The sequence below is a fragment of the Apodemus sylvaticus genome, chromosome 2, assembly GCF_947179515.1.
Source record: "Apodemus sylvaticus chromosome 2, mApoSyl1.1, whole genome shotgun sequence".
In the NCBI taxonomy this organism is placed as follows: Eukaryota; Metazoa; Chordata; class Mammalia; order Rodentia; family Muridae; genus Apodemus; species Apodemus sylvaticus.
Genome location: NC_067473.1, coordinates 22,710,992 through 22,733,324, shown reverse-complemented (window position 1 = coordinate 22,733,324; position 22,333 = coordinate 22,710,992). Strand labels below are relative to the sequence as shown.

The 22,333-nt window shown below is 39.4% G+C and overlaps 1 protein-coding gene across 2 annotated transcripts in view; it reads right to left on the bottom strand.

Annotated features, from left to right (window-relative positions):
* The window catches only part of Cdk14 (cyclin dependent kinase 14), a 557,511-nt gene that overhangs the window by 271,978 nt on the left and 263,200 nt on the right, over nt 1-22,333 (bottom strand). For both annotated transcript variants that reach the window (XM_052173165.1, XM_052173164.1), the window contains exon 7: nt 14,958-15,020. In XM_052173165.1, the coding sequence (XP_052029125.1) occupies nt 14,958-15,020 (63 nt within the window). The remainder of the gene's footprint in view (nt 1-14,957; nt 15,021-22,333) is intronic.

The window sequence follows — 22,333 nt, the reverse complement described above, 5'->3', positions numbered from 1 at the left end:
GCATATACTAGACTGTGGCTCTCAAGCCTCCTTGTTTATCTATTTTTATTCTATTTAAAATCTTCCAAGAAATAAATAATATGGTAGCAGACAGTACCATGTATAATGTTGGTAGGTTATATTTGGAGGCATCTCCCTAACTCTCTGCTGCAGTGTACATGAGGTCTTTCTTGTACACTTGGTCTTAGACTATCCTACTTAATCGTTTCAAAAAGATTCTTCCAAACACATCAGCACACTCTCTGAAGGTTCACGTCCCAGTTTGGGCATGTTCATTTTCTGTAATTGAAATACCAATGAGAGAAGCTTTAAGCAATGGCCTGATGAAAGGGGACACCAGGAGCAGATCTCTGGCCCCAAAATCTTACCCTTCTTTGCAGCGAGATGTTCATGACATATACTTCCTATAAATAATGCCTTATTGTTCTTTGGTAATGCAAACTTATTAACATATATAATCAACTTTATATCTATATAGATATACAGATAGAAATAGATTAAAATAGAACAAATTAAAGTACCATTAATTACTTTTTAGCTATTCCTTTTTGAAACATGTCAAACAAGTTTTAGAAGGAGAAAAGGCAGGTATTTTAATCATAACTTTGAAAATCAACTGGTAAAGGTATACAGTGTTGAACTTAATATGTCATATTTGTTGCTCAGAAGTATTAGAGACATAGCAACAAGAATTATAAGTAGGCCCTCCCACCAGTGTCGAAAATGTAGCGTCAGATGCACTTTATCTTATTTTTTAGAGTCATTCAGTTCTATGAATGGTCAGCAATACAAGGATTCTTTAGTATACAAGATTTTCCTCAATACAGGATCAAGCATGGTGAACATTTTGAAGATATCCAAGCCATAAAAATGTCCCTTAAGGACTGTTTAGGGTCTGTTGAGGACTATCTAATCTCCCAGTCCGAGCTACTGGCACTAGTGCACATCCCCATGCATGCATGGAGTTTCCTACAGACAGAGCTAACCTACTTTGCTGTCATCAGGAGGCCATTTAACATCTCTGTATCTTAGGTGTCTCATTTTAAGAAGGACTGTTTGAATTGAGGATGGTGTACTGGCTGGTTTTGTGTGTCAACTTGACACAGGCTGAAGTTATCACAGAAAAAGGAGCTTCAGTTGGGGAAGTGCCTCCATGAGATCCAGCTGTGGGGCATTTTCTCAATTAGTGATCAAGGGGGGAGGGCCCCTTGAGGGTGGTGCCATCCCTTAATTCTTGGGTTCTATAAGAGAGCAGGCTGAGCAAGCCAGGGGAAGCAGCCAGTAAGAAACATCTCTCCCTGGCCTCTGCATCAGATCCTGCTTCCAACCCTGCTTGAGTTCCAGTCCTAACTTAGTTTTGTGATGAACAGCAATGCAGAAGTGTAAGCTGAATAAACTCTTTCCTCCCCAACTTGCTTCTTGGTCATGATGTTTGTGCAGGAATAGAAACCCTGACTAAGACAGATGGATATCTTTAACAGCCACTTATAGTACTGAATTGTATTGTTTTACAATTATATGAATAACAATGGAACGGAGAATAAAGAAAATGACTGGTATCAACTACTTACTGAGATCTTATTATGGTGCATATTATTATTCTAGGTTTTGTCTACCCATCAATCCTTCTAGAAAAACACTAAAAATATTGCATCCAAAAATATTCTATATCTTGCATCAGATAATACTTTTCTTTGATTTGGAGAATCCACAGAATGATTTGTCATGACTTGTTCCAATTAATTAAGCTTCAAAAAAATCTAATGTAAATAGTAAGTGCTAATTTTAATACATTCAATCACATACATCCAAATAGTATTTTGTTTGTTCGTTTGCCACAGTATAGCATAGAGTTTATTTAGGGCATGGGGAGGGGAGACAAGAGGGTAGTAGAGGCAGAGAAAGATAGAGAGAAGGAGAGAGTAGAGAAGTAGAGGCCGGCCATGACCAAGTGGAGAGGTGGGAGGGGAAGCAGAAAAGGGAGGAGCCCAAGAGAGCGAGAGAGAAGCAAGAGAGAAGCTAAGAGAGTGAGAGAGACAAGAGAAGCAAGAGAGGCAAATGGTTTTACTTTACAGAGCATTGTTGCAATTTGTGATGTCAGATTTAAAGCAATTCCCATTATACAAAGGTTATACAAAGATAGTAAATGTGATGAAAATTTTAAAAACCAGCTAATCCACAACACAAGCCACTGTGCATACACTTGAAAGCATTTATTGAACCATTTACACAGTGAGATATACAAGGATCTATGTCAGTGCACCAGACCACATGGGTGCAGTATTTTGAAGTGTACTTCCTCTACATCTAGGTGTTAGGGAACACGCAATGCACAGTAGAAGACACTATTCATATTTCTATCCACTTTGGGTTTTTCTACTTTATTATTAGCTATATTCCAATAATGTCTTCAGAAAGATATATAACAACATGTTTCAGAATTTCTAAGTAATATAAAAATTAATTTACATTTTTAAGATCATGGTACACTAATGAGTTTTTCCTAAAGACAATATCTTTCTGCATAGGAATAATTTTTAAACATGAGACTTTGAGGTATGCAGCAAAGCTCTTGTGGAAATAACTGCTTTCACTTTATTTGAAAGTTGGGCTCATAAAATCAATTATCTTCCATCCTACCTTCCCTCACATTTTAGTATAATAGTGGACATCAAACAAGCCAATACCAAGTATGAGCAGGTTAAAGCTGCAAGATTTAGATATAGGAAACTCTGGGGAGTCAAATGTGTTTGCAAGATAAGCAGATCTGATAAAATATGTAAGCTTCTAGAAGCTACCAGGCTATGTCTGATGAAAAAATGCACAGAGTCATGTGTCTTAATTAGGGTTTCTATTGCCAAGATTGTGCAAGGCCAAAAGCATCTTGGGGAGGTAATGGTTTACTTCAGGTCACAGTAGCATGTCACAACTCACCATGAAGGGCAACCAAAACAAGAACTCAAGGCAGACACATGGAGGAATGCTGCTGGTTGGCTTGCCCACTCCTGGCTTGCTTGGGCTGCTTTTTTATACCACACAGGAGCGCCCACCTAGGGGGCAGCACCCCCCACAGAGGGATGGACCCTCCCATATCAACCATTGATCAGAGAGCTAGACAGGCTTGCCTGTAGGCCAATCTTATGGAGGCATTTCTCAATTGAGAGTCCCTCTTCCCAAAGATTATAGCTTGTGTCAAGTTAACATGAAACTGACCAGGATTCTGCTTAATGAAATTGCTGATCAGTCCAAACTTAAAAACTTAGCAGAGGCGGCGGCGGCGGCGGCAGCGGCAGCAGTGGCTGCTCCAGCTGAAGGGCCATCAGCAGTGGAACCAAGGCGTCACAGGGACCAGTTAGGCCCTGCGCCCACGACCACTGACCTTCGCTGACCAGCCGGGCAGCAAGCAGCTGCAGTTGTGCGGCGCCTTTCCTGCACGGAGGCCACTTCAGAACTCGGCCTCCCACCAGTCAGGAGAGGAGCATCCATCTTGGATCCGTACTCCAGGAATCGGACAGACTGAGGTACACAAACATAATCCGAGGCCAACACCGCGGTGGTCTGAGCCCGACGGGCGTTGGCCTGCACCCAGGCCCTGGGCGGGTCGGGGGGCCATCGGGGTGCCAACCCAACCAGGAGGTTTTTTGCCCAGGCCTGCGAGCGCGCCGCCGCCATTTTGCCTGCAGGACGACAGAGAGCTCAGGCGGGCAGACCTGTAACAGGCATAGCCTAAGGCTAACAAAGCGGGGGTCCAGGCCCCAAAAGGCACAGGACTGACCCCAAGAACTGGGCGGCTTGGTGGGCCATCTGTGAGTCAACCCGCCCAGGTGATTGTTAGCAAAGCAGACTCTCCCGGCGCTTTCAGGGAGCGCGGGCGCGCACGCCCGCCATCCTAGTCACCTGGCAAACCCAATTATCAGTCATAGCCCCAGGGGAACTTTGCTCGGACCTTGGCCTCCCAGGCTTTTGCCTGGACTCAGGGACTGGGCGGCCAGGCTAACCTTGTGTGCGACAGCCCGGTTGGCAGATCGGCTGCCCAGCTGAGTGAGCGGAACACAGGGGAGGTCACAGTAGCATACACGGTCGGCACTCCCTGGGAGTGCACACGGGCTCCATCTGCTCCACAGACACAATCTGGGGCAAGGCCTCAGGCAGAAGCCCCTAGCTCTACTCTCTCCGCTTCCGGATCCAGATCAGTCTGGGCGGCAGCATTACATCTCCAAGTCCTGCAAGTGGCTAGCTGGGCTTCCGGGCGGCCAGCTGGGAGAAGTCAGTGTGCTCCAGTGAATCCAGCGGGCCCCAGCGGGAGCCTTCGGGTGCCTGCTTTGGGATCAGAACAGCCTGGGCAGCAGCACACTGTCTACAAGCAGTGCAGGAGGTAAGCTGTGCACCAGAGGCCAACTGGGAAGGGGCAGCTTGCACTGGTGAGTCCAGCACTGACAAGATAAACTAACACCAGTGAGATCTAGATGGCAAAAGGCAAACGCAGGAACGTCACTAACAGAAATCAAGGCAATATGGCAACATCTGAACCCAATTCTCCTCTACCAACATGTCCTGGATACCCCATCACACCAGTAAAACAAGATTTGGATTTAAAATCACTGGTCATGATGCTGGTACAGGAACACATGAAGGTCATACATAAAGAAATTCAGGAGACAATGGATCAAAAGGTAGAAGCCCTTGCAAGGGAAACACAAAAATCATTGAAAGAAATCCAGGAGAATACAAAAGCCAACAAGGAGGAAATGCAAAAAACACTTAAAGAAATACAGGAGAACTTTGCTCAACAGGCTGAGGTCATGAAAGACGAAACACAAAAATCTCTTAAAGAAATACAGGAGAACTTTGGTCAACAGGCTGAGCTCATGAAAGAGAAAACACAAAAATCTCTTAAAGAATTACAGGAAAACACAAACATGCAAGTGAAGGAGCTAAGCAAAACCATCCAGGATCTAAAATCAGAAGTAGAAACAACTAAGAAAACTCAAAGGGAGACAACTTTGGAGATAGAAAGCCTTGGGAAGAAATCAGGGGACAGAGATACAAATATCAACAACAGAATACAAGAGATAGAAGAAAGAATCTCAGATGCTGAAGATTCCATAGAAACCATGGACTCAACAGTTAAAGAAAATGCAAAATGCAAAAAGCTTGTAACCCAAAATATCCAGGAAATCCAGGACACAATGAGAAGACCAAACCTAAGGATTATAGGCATAGAGGAGAGTGAAGATTTACAACTTAAAGGGCCAGCAAATATCTTCAATAAAATTATGGAAGAAAACTTCCCTAACCTAAAGAGAGAGATGCCCATGAATATACAAGAAGCCTACAGAACTCCAAACAGACTGGACCAGAACAGAAATACTTCCCGTCACATAATAATCAAAACACCAAATGTTCTAAACAAAGAAAGAATACTAAAGGCAGTAAGAGAAAAAGGCCAAGTAACATATAAAGGAAGACCTATCAGAATCACAGCAGACTTTTCACCTGAGACTATGAAGGCTAGAAGGTCCTGGGCAGATCTCATGCAGACTCTAAGAGAACACAAATGCCAACCAAAACTACTATATCCAGCAAAACTCTCAATCACCATAGATGGAGAAACTAAGATATTTCATGACAAAACCAAGTTTACCCAATATCTATCCACAAACCCGGCCCTAAAAAGGATAATAGGAGGACAACACCAATACAAGGAGGGAAACTTCACCCTGGAAAAAGCAAGATAGTAACCTTTCATCAAACCCAAAAGAAGTTAAGCATTCAAATTTAAAAAATAACGTCAAAAATGATAGGAAGTAACAATCACTATTCCTTAATATCTCTTAACATCAATGGACTTAATGCCCCAATAAAAAGACACAGACTAACTGAATGGATACGTAAACAGGACCCTACATTTTGCTGCTTACAGGAAACACACCTCAGGGTCAAAGACAAACACTACCTTAGAGTAAAAGGCTGGAAGACAATTTTACAAGCAAATGGTCTCAGGAAACAAGCTGGAGTAGCCATTTTAATATCAGATAAAATTGACTTTCAACCCAAAGTCATCAAAAGAGACCCTGAGGGACACTTCTTGCTGGTCAAAGGAAAAATATAAAAAGAAGAACTGTCAATCCTGAACATCTATGCCCCAAATGCAAGGGCACCCTCTTTCGTAAAAGAAACTTTATTAAAACTCAAAGCACACATTGCACCTAACACAATAATTGTGGGTGACTTCAACACTGCACTTTCCTCAATGGACCGATCAGGAAAACAGAAACTAAACAGGGACACAATGAAACTAATTGAAGCTTTGGACCAATTAGATTTAACAGATATATATAGAACATTCTATCCTAAAACAAAAGAATATACCTTTTTCTCAGCACCTCATGGTACCTTCTCCAAAATCGACCATATAATTGGTCACAAGACAGACCTCAACAAATATAAGAAGATCGAACTAATCCCATGCCTCCTATCTGATCACTATGGAGTAAAAGTGGTCTTCAATAGCAACAGAAACAACAGAAAGCCCACATACACGTGGAAACTGAACAATACTCTACTCAATGATACCTTGGTCAAGGAAGAAATAAAGAAAGAAATTAAAGACTTTTTAGAACACAATGAAAATGAAAACACAACATACCCAAATCTATGGGACACAATGAAAGCAGTGCTAAGAGGAAAACTCATAGCCCTGAGTGCCTCCAAAAAGAAAATGGAGAGAGCATACATTACCAGCTTAATGACACACCTGAAAGCCCTGGAACAAAAAGAAGCTATTTCGCCCAGGAGGAGTAGAAGGCAGGAAATCATCAAACTCAGGGCCGAAATCAATCAAGTAGAAACAAAGAGAACCATACAAAAAATCAACAATACCAGGAGCTGGTTCTTTGAGAAAATCAACAAGATAGATAAACCCTTAGCCAGAATGACCAAAGGGCACAGAGAAAGTATCCAAATTAACAAACTTAGAAATGAAAAGGGAGATATAACAACGGAAACTGAGGAAATCCAAAAAATCATCAGATCCTACTACAAGAGCCTATACTCAACACAACTGGAGAATCTGGAGGAAATGGACAATTTCCTTGACAGATACCAAATACCAAAATTAAATCAGGACCAACTAGACCATCTAAACAGTCCCATAATGCCTAAAGAAATAGAAGGAGTCATAGAAAGTCTTCCAACCAAAAAAAGCACAGGACCAGATGGCTTCAGTGCAGAATTCTACCAGACCTTCAAAGAAGAGTTAACACCAATACTCTTCAAACTATTCCACAAAATAGAAACAGAAGGAACACTACCCAATTCCTTCTACGAAGCCACAATTACGCTGATACCAAAGCCACACAAAGATCCAACAAAGAAAGAGAACTTCAGACCAATTTCCCTTATGAACATCGATGCAAAAATACTCAATAAAATTCTTGCCAACTGAATCCAAGAACACATCAAAACGATCATCCACCATGATCAAGTAGGCTTTATCCCGGGAATGCAGGGTTGGTTCAATATACGGAAATCCATCAATACAATCCACTACATAAACAAACTCAAAGAACAAAACCACATGGTCATTTCATTGGATGCTGAAAAAGCATTTGACAAAATTCAGCATCCCTTCATGCTTAAAGTCTTGGAGAGAACAGGAATTCAAGGCCCATACCTAAACATAGTAAAAGCAATATACAGCAAACCGGTAGCCAGCATCAAACTAAATGGAGAGAAACTTGAAGCAATCCCACTGAAATCAGGGACCAGACAAGGCTGCCCCCTTTCTCCTTATCTTTTCAATATTGTACTTGAGGTACTAGCTCGGGCAATTCGACAACATAAGGAGGTCAAAGGGATACAAATTGGAAAGGAAGAAGTCAAACTATCATTATTTGCAGACGACATGATCGTCTACCTAAGTGACCCAAAGAACTCCACTAGAGAGCTCCTACAGCTGATAAACAACTTCAGCAAAGTGGCAGGTTATAAAGTCAACTCAAGCAAATCAGTGGCCTTCCTATACTCAAAGGATAAGCAGGCTGAGAAAGAAATTAGGGAAATGACCCCCTTCACAATAGCCACAAACAGTATAAAGTATCTTGGGGTGACTCTTACCAAACATGTGAAAGATCTGTATGACAAGAACTTCAAGACTCTGAAGAAGGAAATGGAAGAAGACCTCAAAAAATGGGAAAACCTCCCATGCTCATGGATCGGTAGAATCAATATAGTTAAAATGGCCATTTTGCCTAAAGCACTATACAGATTCAATGCAATACCCATCAAAATCCCAACTCAATTCTTCACAGAGTTAGAAAGAGCAATTATCAAATTCATCTGGAACAACAAAAAACCCAGGATAGCTAAAACTATTCTCAGCAACAAAAGGAAATCTGGGGGAATCAGTATCCCTGACCTCAAGCAATACTACAGAGCAATAGTGTTAAAAACTGCATGGTATTGGTACAGTGACAGGCAGGAGGATCAATGGAACAGGATTGAAGATCCAGAAATGAACCCACACACCTATGGCCACTTGATCCTCGACAAAGAGGCTGAAAACATCCAATGGAAAAAAGATAGCCTTTTCAACAAATGGTGCTGGTTCAACTGGAGGTCAGCATGCAGAAGAATGCGAATTGATCCATCCTTGTCTCCTTGTACTAAGCTCAAATCCAAATGGATCAAGGACCTCCACATAAAGCCAGACACTCTGAAGCTAATAGAAAAGAAATTGGGGAAGACCCTTGAGGACATCGGTACAGGGAGAAAGTTTCTGAACAGAACACCAATAGCGTATGCTCTAAGAGCAAGAATTGACAAATGGGACCTCATAAAATTACAAAGTTTCTGTAAGGCAAAGGACACCATCAAGAGGACAAATCGGCAACCAACAAATTGGGAAAAGATCTTCACCAATCCTACATCAGATAGAGGGCTAATATCCAATATATATAAAGAACTCAAGAAGTTAGACTCCAGAAAACCAAACAACCCTATTAAAAAATGGGGTACAGAGTTAAACAAAGAATTCTCACCTGAAGAACTTCGGATGGCGGAGAAGCATCTTAAAAAATGCTCAACTTCATTAGTCATTAGGGAAATGCAAATCAAAACAACCCTAAGATTTCATCTTACACCAGTCAGAATGGCTAAGATTAAAAATTCAGGAGACAGCAGGTGTTGGAGAGGGTGTGGAGAAAGAGGAACACTCCTCCACTGCTGGTGGGATTGCAAATTGGTACAACCACTCTGGAAATCAGTCTGGCGGTTCCCCCGAAAACTGGGCACCTTACTTCCAGAAGATCCTGCTATACCACTCCTGGGCATATACCCAGAAGACTCCCCACCATGTAATAAGGATACATGTTCTACTATGTTCATAGCAGCCCTATTTGTAATTGCCAGATGCTGGAAAGAACCCAGGTATCCCTCAACAGAAGAGTGGATGCAAAAAATGTGGTATATCTACACAATGGAGTACTATTCAGCCATTAGAAACAATGAATTCATGAAATTCTTAGGCAAATGGATGGAGCTAGAGAATATCATACTAAGTGAGGTAACCCAGACTCAAAAGGTGAATCATGGTATGCACTCACTAATAAGTGGATATTAACCTAGAAAGCTGGAATACCCAAAACATAATCCACACATCAAATGAGGTACAAGAAGAAAGGAGGAGTGACCCCTGGTTCTGGAAAGACTCAGTGAAACAGTATTCGGCAAAACCAGAACGGGGAAGTGGGAAGGGGTGGGTGGGAGGACAGGGGAAGAGAAGGGGGCTTGCGGGACTTTCGGGGAGTGGGGGGGCTAGAAGAGGGGAAATCATTTGAAATGTAAATAAATTATATCGAATAATAAAAAAAAAAACTTAGCAGAAAGTTTTTTTCTCACACAATGAAAATGGACAATCATTTATATTTCAAAGATTTTTGTCTATAACAATATCTTAAGAGACAAAAACCAACACAAAATATTTTGATATAATTTGAGAAGGCTAATATAAATTCATTTTAGAAAGACAGATAAAGATATAGACTGAAAGGCTAACAAATAATTAATCAAGTCTAAAAATGTTGGAGAATATTCTTCAAAAACAAAAAAGCCACATCGAAGAGAAAAAAATAATTTCAAGAAAAATGCAATAATTAGGGACCAGTGAGTTTGGTATAAATGATCACTGGATTTCTCTTAATAACCCCATAGAGGTGAAATTTGCACAGTGATAATATAATTCCTATGGCTTATAATAGGTTTTCCAGTGATCCTTGCTAGTCACACAAAAGGCACGCTTACCCATGACAACCAGAATAGTTCTGAGTAGAGTGTGCACCTCTGCTGAACCTGCCTTTAAGGGCATCCTATCGGTCTTGATAAACATAAAACACAAGTGTTCTGTGCAGCATCCATTGTATGGGGAGAACCAAGGTGAATAAGTAGCTTAAGTCTGAGTCCTAGGATGACGTCCCTCTTGTTCCCACTGGGTGCTCCCCATTGGGTGCTTCTGCCTTACAATTACAAATAGCATGATTCCAGCGATTGCACTCTATCATCCTTTACACTTGAGTTGTAAAACAGTGCCATGGAAGAGCGTTCTATTTAATTACCTGGCCTTAATTCCTCTGTCAGCTCCATTAGTTAACAAGCATATCAGCAAATGACTCCACTGAAGGTCTGCCTCCCATGTTAATCATGAGATTCCCTTCTTGGCTGTCCCTTGCATGTCTAATACAATCCTGGCTGATAAATATCATTTTATTATATTTTTTACTGTCAAGCCTTTAATAATCCTTTACGTTTTGAAAGTGAATGTTATATCTTATAACAAAAACGGGACGACGTATTCAAGACATTCTTGGGCAGGCATCCCGACTGAATGGAAAATTAAAAAAAAAAAAAAAGACTACTTAATAGACTCATGAAAAGACTCAAGTTTCCTAATATGCAGAATTAGAAAAAGCTCTATAATACTCCTGCCAGTGCATCAAAGGGTATCATTACTAGCTAAATGAGAACGCTAATGAAGTATGTGGAGAAAATCAGGTGTCATTCCGTTTTCTCTCTGGGTATTGGAAAGTCTCATTTAGGAATGCATGCTCAGTGCCATCTGCATAAGGCAAACTTAATTTGGCATCGCATTAGTTTATCTGTGACACACCTGCCTATTCTCTGGACTACGGAAGAATGACAGCAAGTTTTCAACCATAATAAACTTCATATTATTTTAATTAGTATCTCTACTGAAATGAAAAACAGAAGTTAGTTCTTATACCAATAGGATTTCAGATACTTCCGGGAATAAGGCAGGGAGTTTGAAATTACTTTGGTCATTTGCAATTGCTTTAAAAAAAAAAGATGGTAAATGTAATTTTGCAAAGAATCATCTAGCGAGGTAATTATGGCACAGAAATGGAAACACATTACGTAAAAGACTCAATCTCATCATGATAATAAGATGCCACCATCTACATCTATGGCTGTCAGCTAGAGCCTATGCCAATTAATCTTTTCTTTTTTTCCATGAACCTTAATTTCCGGTCTCTCATGCTTATCAATTTTTAAATACATGAAACCTGAATAAAGGGGAACATTTAAATTGTTCCAGTCATTTAAAAAATCCAATAGCCAATCTGCGACTCACTACTGGGCATAAGATCGGAAACTGACCCAAGTTTTGTGTGTGACTAAACTATGACCAAACTCCAATGTGCTTTGAGGAGACAATGCCTAAGTAGTCTCCAAGAAAGCTAAGCAGTTTCCTACATACCAACTTTCATGCTATAGAAATGGGTTGCTATTTCTTTAATCATCATAAATATTAATAAAGAGGCCCTGTCCTCGGGCTTTTATATCAGGGTTACAATCATCTTCTAGGTGACTAATAGCTGAAATTACTCACTTGTCAAACATTTAAATAATGCTTAGAAATTAACTATTAGTTAAGACTTAATGTTTGTTTCAAAATGGCATACTGGTAATAGACACATTCTGTGGGCTATTAAATTAGAAAAATGGTTTGTGGAAATTTATTTCACATTGACTTGTTTTCTTGAGCTTATCCCAGTACATCTAAGGAATGGTAGAGACAAATGATAAAATTTTCACAAATATTTTGCTCAAAATTAGTAACGAGTTAGCTTAAAATGTTTCATGTACTCCTGTAGAGACAGAGGCCAAAGACCACCCCGGGGGGCGGGGGGGTTCCTCAATGTTTCTGGTCTATGATGACACATTCGCTTTGTGATACTTAAAATTCTGTACAAATCAAACCTTCATAAGTGTATTACTTCATCGATTATATTATTTGTTCTGTGTGCTTGTAGTAATGGCATGTGTGAACCTTTCTATTATGGGACAAAGTGTGGGGTATTGGTCTCTCCTTACAACAAAGGAATCCTAGGTGTAGAACTCAGGTCCTTGTGCTTGGTGGCATTTTACCCAGGGACCCATCTTCCTTCCCTGTCATTCACAGTTTTTTCTATAATAAACAGATATGTACAAAATAAAAACAAAGAAAATATGTACATTTGTTAAATTTAGGATAAAATTTAAAACACTGCTACACATTGTCAAGCTGCACACTGAGAAATCTAATAGTTAAACCTGACAAATTTGCATGCTACATAATTCGGTCATTTCACTTTTCTGTTTCTAACCAAAATATATAGTGAGTATTATCCTCTGATCATTTGACAGTATCTGACATGTTTAGCCTGTGCATTAGATGAGCTCAAAATCCTTCTAATACATATTCTAATTTGAATACATTATTGTAACTATTGTGTATGATTTGTATGTGAGTGTGGGCACATGCATGTGTGTGTAAGACAACTTTTGGAGTGGGATTTGCCCTTCCTCTATGGGATCCTGTGATTCTTACGTAGGTCATCAAGGCTATGTGAGACAGGTGTGTTGGCCCACTGGGCCATCTTGCCAGCCCAGGACATATTCTTTAGAGATAATAGCATTTCACCAGATTGTCAAATTTATGTTCTTGTAGAACTATTTCATTGCCTCATTTTTAGCTCAAGTGGTTTCCTTTTAATTAATATCTAGCACACGATTATGAACAGTTGTTAATTTACTAAATATTATTATGTTCTTCATTTTGTATTCATAGATTGAAGTGACAATAAATATAACCACATTAAGAAATATGTTAATACATCAAACAGAAATACCAACGAGGCATCTGCCACTATGTATTGTATTTGAGATATTGTTAATATCTCAAAAGATATTGCAGATATCTTTGAGAATAATTTCACCTGCAGTGTAAATCCTAATGTAACCCTGGAAACAAATGACTTGTCTCTTAGCAAACATCAAGGAAAATACAACATATTAGTCCACCACTGCCCACCACGTCCCTTTTGCTGGTATGATTCTTTTTTCTGCCCTTTCTTTCCTCTCTCTCTCTGTCTCTCTCTGATGGTTTAAGCTTAAATTTTATTTTAGTATGATGTTGAAAACATTAATCACATGAATTAAGAAAACTCTGAGGTAGAGCAGGAATCTCATGTGTAAATGGTTGAATTTTTTTAACAGTAGCAAAACGCACAGCCTCAATGTGTAACCACAACAATGAACACATTCTAGTCATAGAACATACTTTTTATCTTTCCTTTTTTTCTTTTTTTAAACTATTCTTAATGATGATTTATTATTAATATTTTGCTTGTATTTCAATTTATCTTTTCTTTTCTTTTTTTAATTAGGTGTATTATTTACACTTCAAATGTTGTCCCCTTTCCTGGTTCCCCCTCCCCCGAAAATCCCATTAGCCATTTCCCCTTCCCCAGTCAACCTACCCCTGCTTCCCTGTCCTGGTATTGCTTTACACTACAGTATCAAGTCTTTCCAGAACCAAGGGCCCCTCCCCAATTTGGTGTCCAACAAGATCATCCTCTGCTACTGATGTGTCTGGGGCCATGGGTAACTCCAAGTGTACTCTTTGGTTGATGGTTTTTGTCTCTGGGAGCTCTGGGAGTACTTTGACTCATTGTTGTTCCTCCTATGGCGCTGCAAACCCCTTCAGCTCCTTGGGTCCTTTCTCTATCTCATCCATTGGGGACCCTGTGCTCAGTTCAATGGCTAACTGGGAGTTTCCCCCTCTGTATTTGTCATGCACTAGCAGAGCCACCCAGGTGACAGCTATATCCGGCTCCTGTCAGCAAGCACTTGTGGGCATCCACAATAGTGTCTGGGTTTTGTAATTATATTTAGAACAGATTCCTAAGTGGGGTAGTATCTGGATGGTCTTTCTTTCAGACTCTGCTTCACACTTTGTCTCTTTATCTCCTTTAGACAAATGGATGGAATGGGAGAATATCATCCTGAGTGAGGTAACCGAATCACAAAAGAACACTCATGGTATGCACTCACTGATAAGTGGATATTAGCCTAGAAACTTGGAATACCCAAGACACAATTCACATATCAAATTATGCCCAAGAAGGAGGAAGAACAAAGTATGGATACTCTGGTCCTTCTCAGAAGGGGGAATAAAATTTCTTTCCTTTTTAATGAAAATATCCTTTAAACCAAGATTAAAAACTCAAGATGGATAGGATATAGTAAATGTGTGAAGAAATAACATATTGTATATTTTTTGGCTAAACACTTGAATAAAGGCACTTATATATCATAAATATTCTTTTAACTCAGTCATCTGAAATTGTTAGAAAAATATAAAAATATAAAAAGTCAGAATATATAATATAACTAAAAGCTGATACAATGTACAAAACAATCCAAATATTTCTTTATTGAAACTAATTTTAAAACAACATAATCCCCACCAATTAAAATAATAATTAGTTCTTTTTAATATTATATCCTTTACATAGAAGAATTTAAAAATGTTTAAATGATCAGAAAGATTTTAGTTTTAGGCTAAAAATATACATATGAAGACCATAAACCCATGGCTTTAAAATTCTGTTTCCTACCTTCACATTGTCTGGATGGAGTCCTCCAGGGTGCTTGTCCATGTACTGACATAAATCAGTGTGCTAGGGAAGAAGGGTGAGAATGTATTAACATCCCTCTGGCTATTGCACAATGAATCAATATTTTTCTACTTCAAAGTCACCATTACCTTCTGGACAAAACAAATACAGAATGTGTGGGTTAATATTTTACAGTGTGCAGTTCCATCCCAAACCACTCCTCATTTTTAACCATAATAAAACCATAATAAAACCATCTTCAGCTTATGGTTTCATGTTAGCCACACTTGTATTAATTGGAATAATACATGCTTACAGTTTGCTAAATGTCAGTTTCCTCATTGAACATATACATTCTGATACTTAACAAAAATCCAATCACAAGTTTTCTGAAGTCAACTTAAATTTTATTTTATTTTATGTGACATGACGAAATTCAAAACCCTATTTTCCTAGTGAAATTAATAACTGGAATTTTCACACATATAAACACATAATTTTTTTAGTTTTCAAGAACTGACTATATTTAAATAAATATAAATTATAAATTAACAAAAAATCTTTCAAAGTAACAACTTTCAAAAAAGACAGACAGGTACCTATTAACACACTCAGATAATATGCAGTTATTTTTCAATCATGACAATTTCATATACCAATAATAGTATTTTTCCTTAACTTACTTTTGTTTACGTGATGAATGACAGAAAACTCTAAAATGGTAGCTTAGCCAAAAGTTTTGTTCTCTGACTGTAAGGCATCCTATGATTTACAAGACAAACAGTTACAAGGTAAAAACAAATGAACAAGTGCCCTGGTGTCCGTTTAGCTGGAGTGCTGAGGACTTGGAGGTTTTATAAAGCATTCGAGGGCTTTGGCGCAGCCATCATGTCCACGGTTTAAATTTGGTTACTGGGATTTGGTGGTATACCAATGGCAACTGCCAATGACACACAGCAGACCTTTAAGTCATCCAGTCCTGAGCTTATAATGATGGACAGCATATTAGATGGTCACAGGAGGGCCAGGGACCACAACAGAGCACAGAGCATCCCTTAACAGCGCCCTGTAAGAATCCCTAGAGCAAGCAAGGGCAGAATGTCCTCTAAACAACTCAGAAAGAAATTAGGTTCTGAGGAACAACTTAGCCATTGCAAGCACAAATTTAAAAAAATTGGGACAAAAGAGCTAGTCGATATACACCGTCTGACTTGCTATATTATCTAGAACCATGCAGGATGCTAAGAATCAGACTGCATGCTCCTGGAACTATTTAAACTATGGCAGCTGACACAGACAAAGAAGGAGAGACATACAGAAAGTTATACACATATAAGATAAGCTCACTTAAACAAACTTAAGGTATAATCACACTACATTCCTGGGGCTTTTCCTGAATTACTAAATGCAAGTTTTATTCAAGCATTTGTCTGAAGTATTCGCTTACACATTCATGTGTAGCTAAGCTAACATCAATTTCAGAAAGGAGTGAAGTACTTAACATCATTTAATGTTTGAAGAACAAATAAAATTGTATATGGATAAATTTTAACCTATAAGGTTATGTATACATTGTGTGTATAGTATAATATTCAAAAGGATAAGGATGATACCCAATTGGAATAGTTTTTAACACACAACAAGCAAAATGACTCACACCATTTTCAGAACACCAGCCCGTTAGAATGGAGATGTAGAGGAGGAGGAGGAGGAGGAGGAGGAGGAGGAGGAGGAGGAGGAGGTGGAGGTGGAGGTGGTGGTGGGGGTGGTAGTTCTGTGTTGTCTTTAAATTGAGGGGGGATACTTTGAAGGATTGAAAATTTGAAATGAGAATAAACATCTAGTGAGAGAAAAGAAAAGCCACACCTGTGCGGTCGCGTTTCCTGACAGCATGTGTGACTCCTGTCTGTGTGCTCACCCCTTTTACCTTGTATTATTCTCTGTGCTCAACCACTGAGTGACACAGCACATGCTTATGGACCTTAGAGCGTACTGACTTGTTAGAAACATGAGTCTGAAGAACTCTATGCAGGATGGGCCAGCATGAGTTCATGCCTGGACTTCGCTGCCCAGTACTGGCAATTCTACCTACACTAGAAGCTGTTCATCTCCCCTTTCTATTTTTAAAGTTTTCTTCCCATTATTGTCATTAAAAAGAAAACAAAACAGGAGCAAACCCCCCCCCCTTTTTTTTAATAAGGAGCACTCTGCCTTGGGCTGAATCAGATGTAGCAAAATTACAAACTTCATTAAATCGTTAACGTTTTGCCTCAGCTCTGGATCGTGCAACCTTTTATGATTTGGACTGGTGTAGAAATGAGGGGTAAAATAATGATACCACGTGGCATTTCTTGGTCCTTCCATTGTTCACTGTTCATTCAGGTTCTATTTTCAGCAGAGGCTCAGAATGGAAACTGACAAACAGATGAGTCTCTTGTGATGGTGGACAGAGACTCTGATCCATCTCGCTTGATCTTGGGCGATTTCTTCTAATACCTAAAGGAGCACTTGCAGGGCAGCTCCTGGATGGCTGCCTATCAAGCAGCTCATTCCCTGCAAACATCCCCAGGGCTGTGTGCACTAACTTTTCTCCTTGCCTTACTATACTCTTGCCCCACTCAGGGGACCACCTCGCTTCTATAATTTTCACTTCAGTGCTGTTTTGCTTCAGGATAATGCCATTTAGAAGCACTGCAGATGCCTGTGTCTGACAGGTTTATATTTGATGGCTAGAACTTCAAATCAGTCTTCCACAGAGTAGGTGGCTCCAAGAGTGCCTAGATTAATAGACCATGCCAAAATAGAGGAGGAACAGGCTTTGACTCTAAAGATTCAGTCCCTAGCTAGCCTTATCTTTCTTCTTTAGTGTTGATTACTCTGGAAGCATTTCTAGAGGAAGAACTCTGGGAAAATAAGTGAATTCAGAGTTCACTGAGGGATAAATGTTCAAAACAAAACAATTTTTAAGGTACTGTTGTTATTTCTTATGACAGGATCACATTAGCAATAGAAAGCAAGATAGAATTTTTGCTTTGTAAATTGCAAGGGCTAGAGAGACCACAGAAAATGAAAGGGGCTCACTCCATAAACACATTAGCAAGGCAGAGTCTGGTTGAATTTGAGCCCTATGCAGGGCTGAGAAGCACAGTGGCCACTATTAGTCATGTGCCAGTCAGTCATGAAGCTTAACCAGGAACCCATGGCATGACAGCATTAAAACAACCCTAGGTAAAATCGCTTTTTACAAAGAGAACCAGGAGAAAGAAGGGTAGAGGAGAGTGGGAAGGGGGATGAGAGGGGGGAGCAACAAGAAGACAGCCAGGTGAGGGATGGACATGGATGTTGTTTCCATGTTCTGTCCCTTAGCCTTTTTTAATCTGCCCTGGGTCAGGAGACAGAAATAATTAAGTTCCGCCGAACACTGCTGTGGAGAAAGTTATAGGCACTCTGGCAATCTCTTGGACATGAAGGTTTGCACACTTTCCATATGCAGAAATGAATATGGTCAATTGTAAGGGAATGCCAAGCCTTCAATATAAATGTATGGATCTGTTTTATTCTACCTTAATCTTCATGAATTCAAGTTTTAGGGGTAGGCTCCAAATAATCAAACTCCATATTCATAAGTCATCAAGTTCCTCAGGGGTAATTCTGCTTTTGAAGGACCCAGACTTGTAGAATGGACAAGTCTTTCCTCATCAGAAAAATAAGGCCCCTTCTCAAACATATGTTTCTGTATCTGTTCATTTGGAATGTTAAGTATTTGTCCACAGTATTTGTCAGCTAATTCTGATGTCTGGAAGCGCTGCCAAAATATGAAATTGAAAATAGCACAGTCCTATTTTTAAGCATCTAGGCTAAAAATAAAGAAGTCCCTCAGAGAGAATCACCAACACACCCCAGCTTCTTGAAGTTACATTAACTAAAGCCTCCACAGCCTTTACAGTATTCATGTAATTTCCCATTTGTCAGGGAGAAGAAAGTCAACATATTCATATTTAGTGAAATTTTTATCATGTTGAGAAGACAAACGATTTATCTTAAGCATAAGAATGTGGAGAGATTACAGAAACTAAAAACAATTTTGGAATTTCTGTGTTCTTAACATGTGTGTTGATTTTATGTTTAAAGACCAAAGCTCAGTTATATTTCTATTATGAACTTAATGAAATATAATTTATGAACAAAAATTCATTGAAGAATATAGTAAAAATATGCATGGTATATGTTATATGTTAAGAATTAGTTGCTAAGACAGATAAGACAGATATATTGGAGCTATCAAAATATAAAGCCCTCCTTGACTTCACTGACCTTGGAATATTTTGGAAATCCTATTATACAACCAACTTTGAATCTATGTACCCTATTTTCATCTAGGTAAGGAAACCAAAGGGCAAAGAGCAAGACACCGCAAATAAGAACACTGACATTTTCCGAAGGAAATGAACCATGTGTTTATCTTCTACTCTTTAGTGGTATCCCATTTGGTCACGAGTTTAAGGCAATGACATTAACTGTTAGTTTGACAACAATGGTAATTGTAACTCCTGACTGAGATTACCTTTATTAGTGCTGTGCTGTATCTAGAACATAACGTGTGTATCTTTTTGCCAACTGTGATGACTAATTGCTATTTTCAGTTGATTAGAACAAAAATGCCCTGGGAGACTCATACCCAGACATGGCTATGAGGATGTTTAAGAAGAGGATTACCTAAGGGACAGACACCCATGCTGAAAGTGGGTGGTACCATCCCTTGGGATCCTGTTCTAACTAAATAAAAATGGCACAAAGAGAGAGCCAGGTGAACACTACCATTCATCTGTCTCTGATTCTTGACTGGAGAAGCAAAATGGCCATTCACCCCACCATTCTGCTATGTCTTCCTGAATGTAAAGGAAGTGCATCTCTTTAACTGTATTGCAAAATAAATTCTTCCTTCCCTAAAGTTTCTTACTAACAGATGTTTGGTCAATAGGAAAAGAACAGAACAAGCAGATCACATTTTTAGAATGCCATCCGAAGGTCGGTATCAATTTAAATATCACTTGACAGTGGTTATGAATGTGGGAAGACCATGATTGCTCTTCTCAATCTAGTGAACCTTAGGTCATTCACATCACACAATTCCACAGGGGACTGTCACTGCTCCAGGGAGGTGAAGAAAACCTATAGAAGCTGAACATTTTCTTCTACAGCAATCATGAGCATTTTCTTCAAGGTATAATCTCAATTTTAAACAACTCAGATTGCTGTTTAAAGAATTAAAACATCAAATTACTAAGCAATTAGGACAAAGTGCTCTTATATTCTGCCTACAGGTTTGAATTGACTTTGAACTTGTATTTTTTTTCCTGGTGAGGCTTAGCAGCACTCACCTATTTCAGTCCCAAGTCACAATTAATCAAATCATAGTGTTGCAAGGTTCAAAACATGAGAATCACTCATTAATAAAGAGAAATGAAAAGAAATCTAAGCTTACAGCACTTAAGACAAAACCCCAGGCATTCAAGGCCTGGTGAGTGGAATTTACATCACTACATATAAGAAAGAGCTATTCCTTAAAACTGTGATGTAAGGTCAACTTTAAGCAAGCAATCAACTGTTATTCAGGTCTAACAGTCATGCATTATAATTCCCCAGCAACTTTCACAAAAACAAACAGTGTAAAGTACCACACAGGTGCCACCTCTTTCCTCTGAGGTTCCAATTACAGCTAAGTTATTGAGCTTCTGATGGTATAACAAGACACAGCATGAAGAGAGGAAACATAGCCTTCTGATCTACTCTATCCTGACATGAGCAAAAGACTTTAATTTCAAGTATTTCACTGTTTCTACACAAACTTCCTTACATAAAAGCCTGTTTCTCAACTGTTTTATTTTTATCTTAATTTAAACAACACAGGAAGAGTTTGAAATTCTCTCAATAAACCACACATATATTCCTTGGGGAAGGGTAAAAGCAATTAGGACACAAGTAGATTATCCTACATAAAAATTCTTCTTTAATAACTAGTGTGGAACGGCATACTTGTAATGGAATCATACATTTCTTTTTAATCATTTGACTTATTCTCCTGTTTTTTGGTAATGCCCATGATTCTGCCTAAATGCTTTCAGATGCCATTTCTCAAGCCATGATGCACGAGCAGCCTGAGGCTGGTGAGTAAACAGGAAAGATTCCCAACCGCATTCCCATCATGCAAAACCAGCAACCTGAAATATTCCTCCCATTAAAACAAAATGCTATTTGACTTCTGGGAATAGCATCATACAGAGACAGATCAGACAGCTCCACAAAGGCAGGCAGACCTCGGGAAGGCGTTTTTCTCTCATAAAAGGAATGCAGACATTCATGCTCCAGTAGTTTGTGTCTCCAGTAGTTTTCATACTGCTGAAGGTAATTCTTTTTTTTTTCTCAATTATTTTTTTATTGAGTATCTTCTTCATTTACATTGCCAATGGTAAAACCTTTCCCAATTTCCCCCCTCCCAAAAGCCCCCTCCCCAAAGATTCCCTACCCCTCCTCCCATCCCCGCCTCCATGTATATGCCCCTCTACCAGACACACTCCCACCTCCCCCCCCCCTTTGTCCTTTTCCCTTTGTTGGGGCCTCTATTGAGCCTTTACCTAACCAAAGACTACTCCTCCCGCTGAAGGTAATTCTTAAATGGAAAAGCATTTGTATCTACAGGAGTCTTGTAAGGGGACCAACAGTCTTCCTTTTCAAAAGGAAGCGATTTAGGAACTCTGTGGAAAACTTCTCCAACACATTCTACAGAATACCACTTTATGGTGGTGTGAAACTGTGCTGAATGCGCTTTGCAAAACCAAGTCAAGAAAGGGCAACTGCCTGTGGTTCAGGCACCACACAGCACATCATAAAAGCATAAGGATACAGAGAATAGAATATAGCCAGGCGAGCTGATCACACAGAGACATGTGGCTTAGAAAACTAACTATGCTGGAGTCAACTTCAAGTGTACATAATTTTTGACTTAACCATATTAATATTAGAACACCTTATGAGAAGATATTCAATAAACATTGATTTCCCAGAAGATTTTGAGAAAATGGAGGTTAAAATTGTTTAATTTTTCTTTTTCTCGTGATGTTTCCTAAAGTAAATATTCTTAAAATTAAAAATTATATACTGGAAGCTCTCTGCAGTATAGTTCATTTTCTAAGCCAGGTAGTCCTGTCTGGCCATCTCCTGTGCAAGTGCTATCTTAAAGGAAGAAGATGGTTCAATGGATTAAAGTGCTTGCCAGATAAGCTTGGGAACCTGAACTCAAATCACCAGCACCAACACAAAGAAGCCAGGTGAGCCTAGAGCAAGCTAGACGAGGCATTGGCACCTCTGTGTTGAGT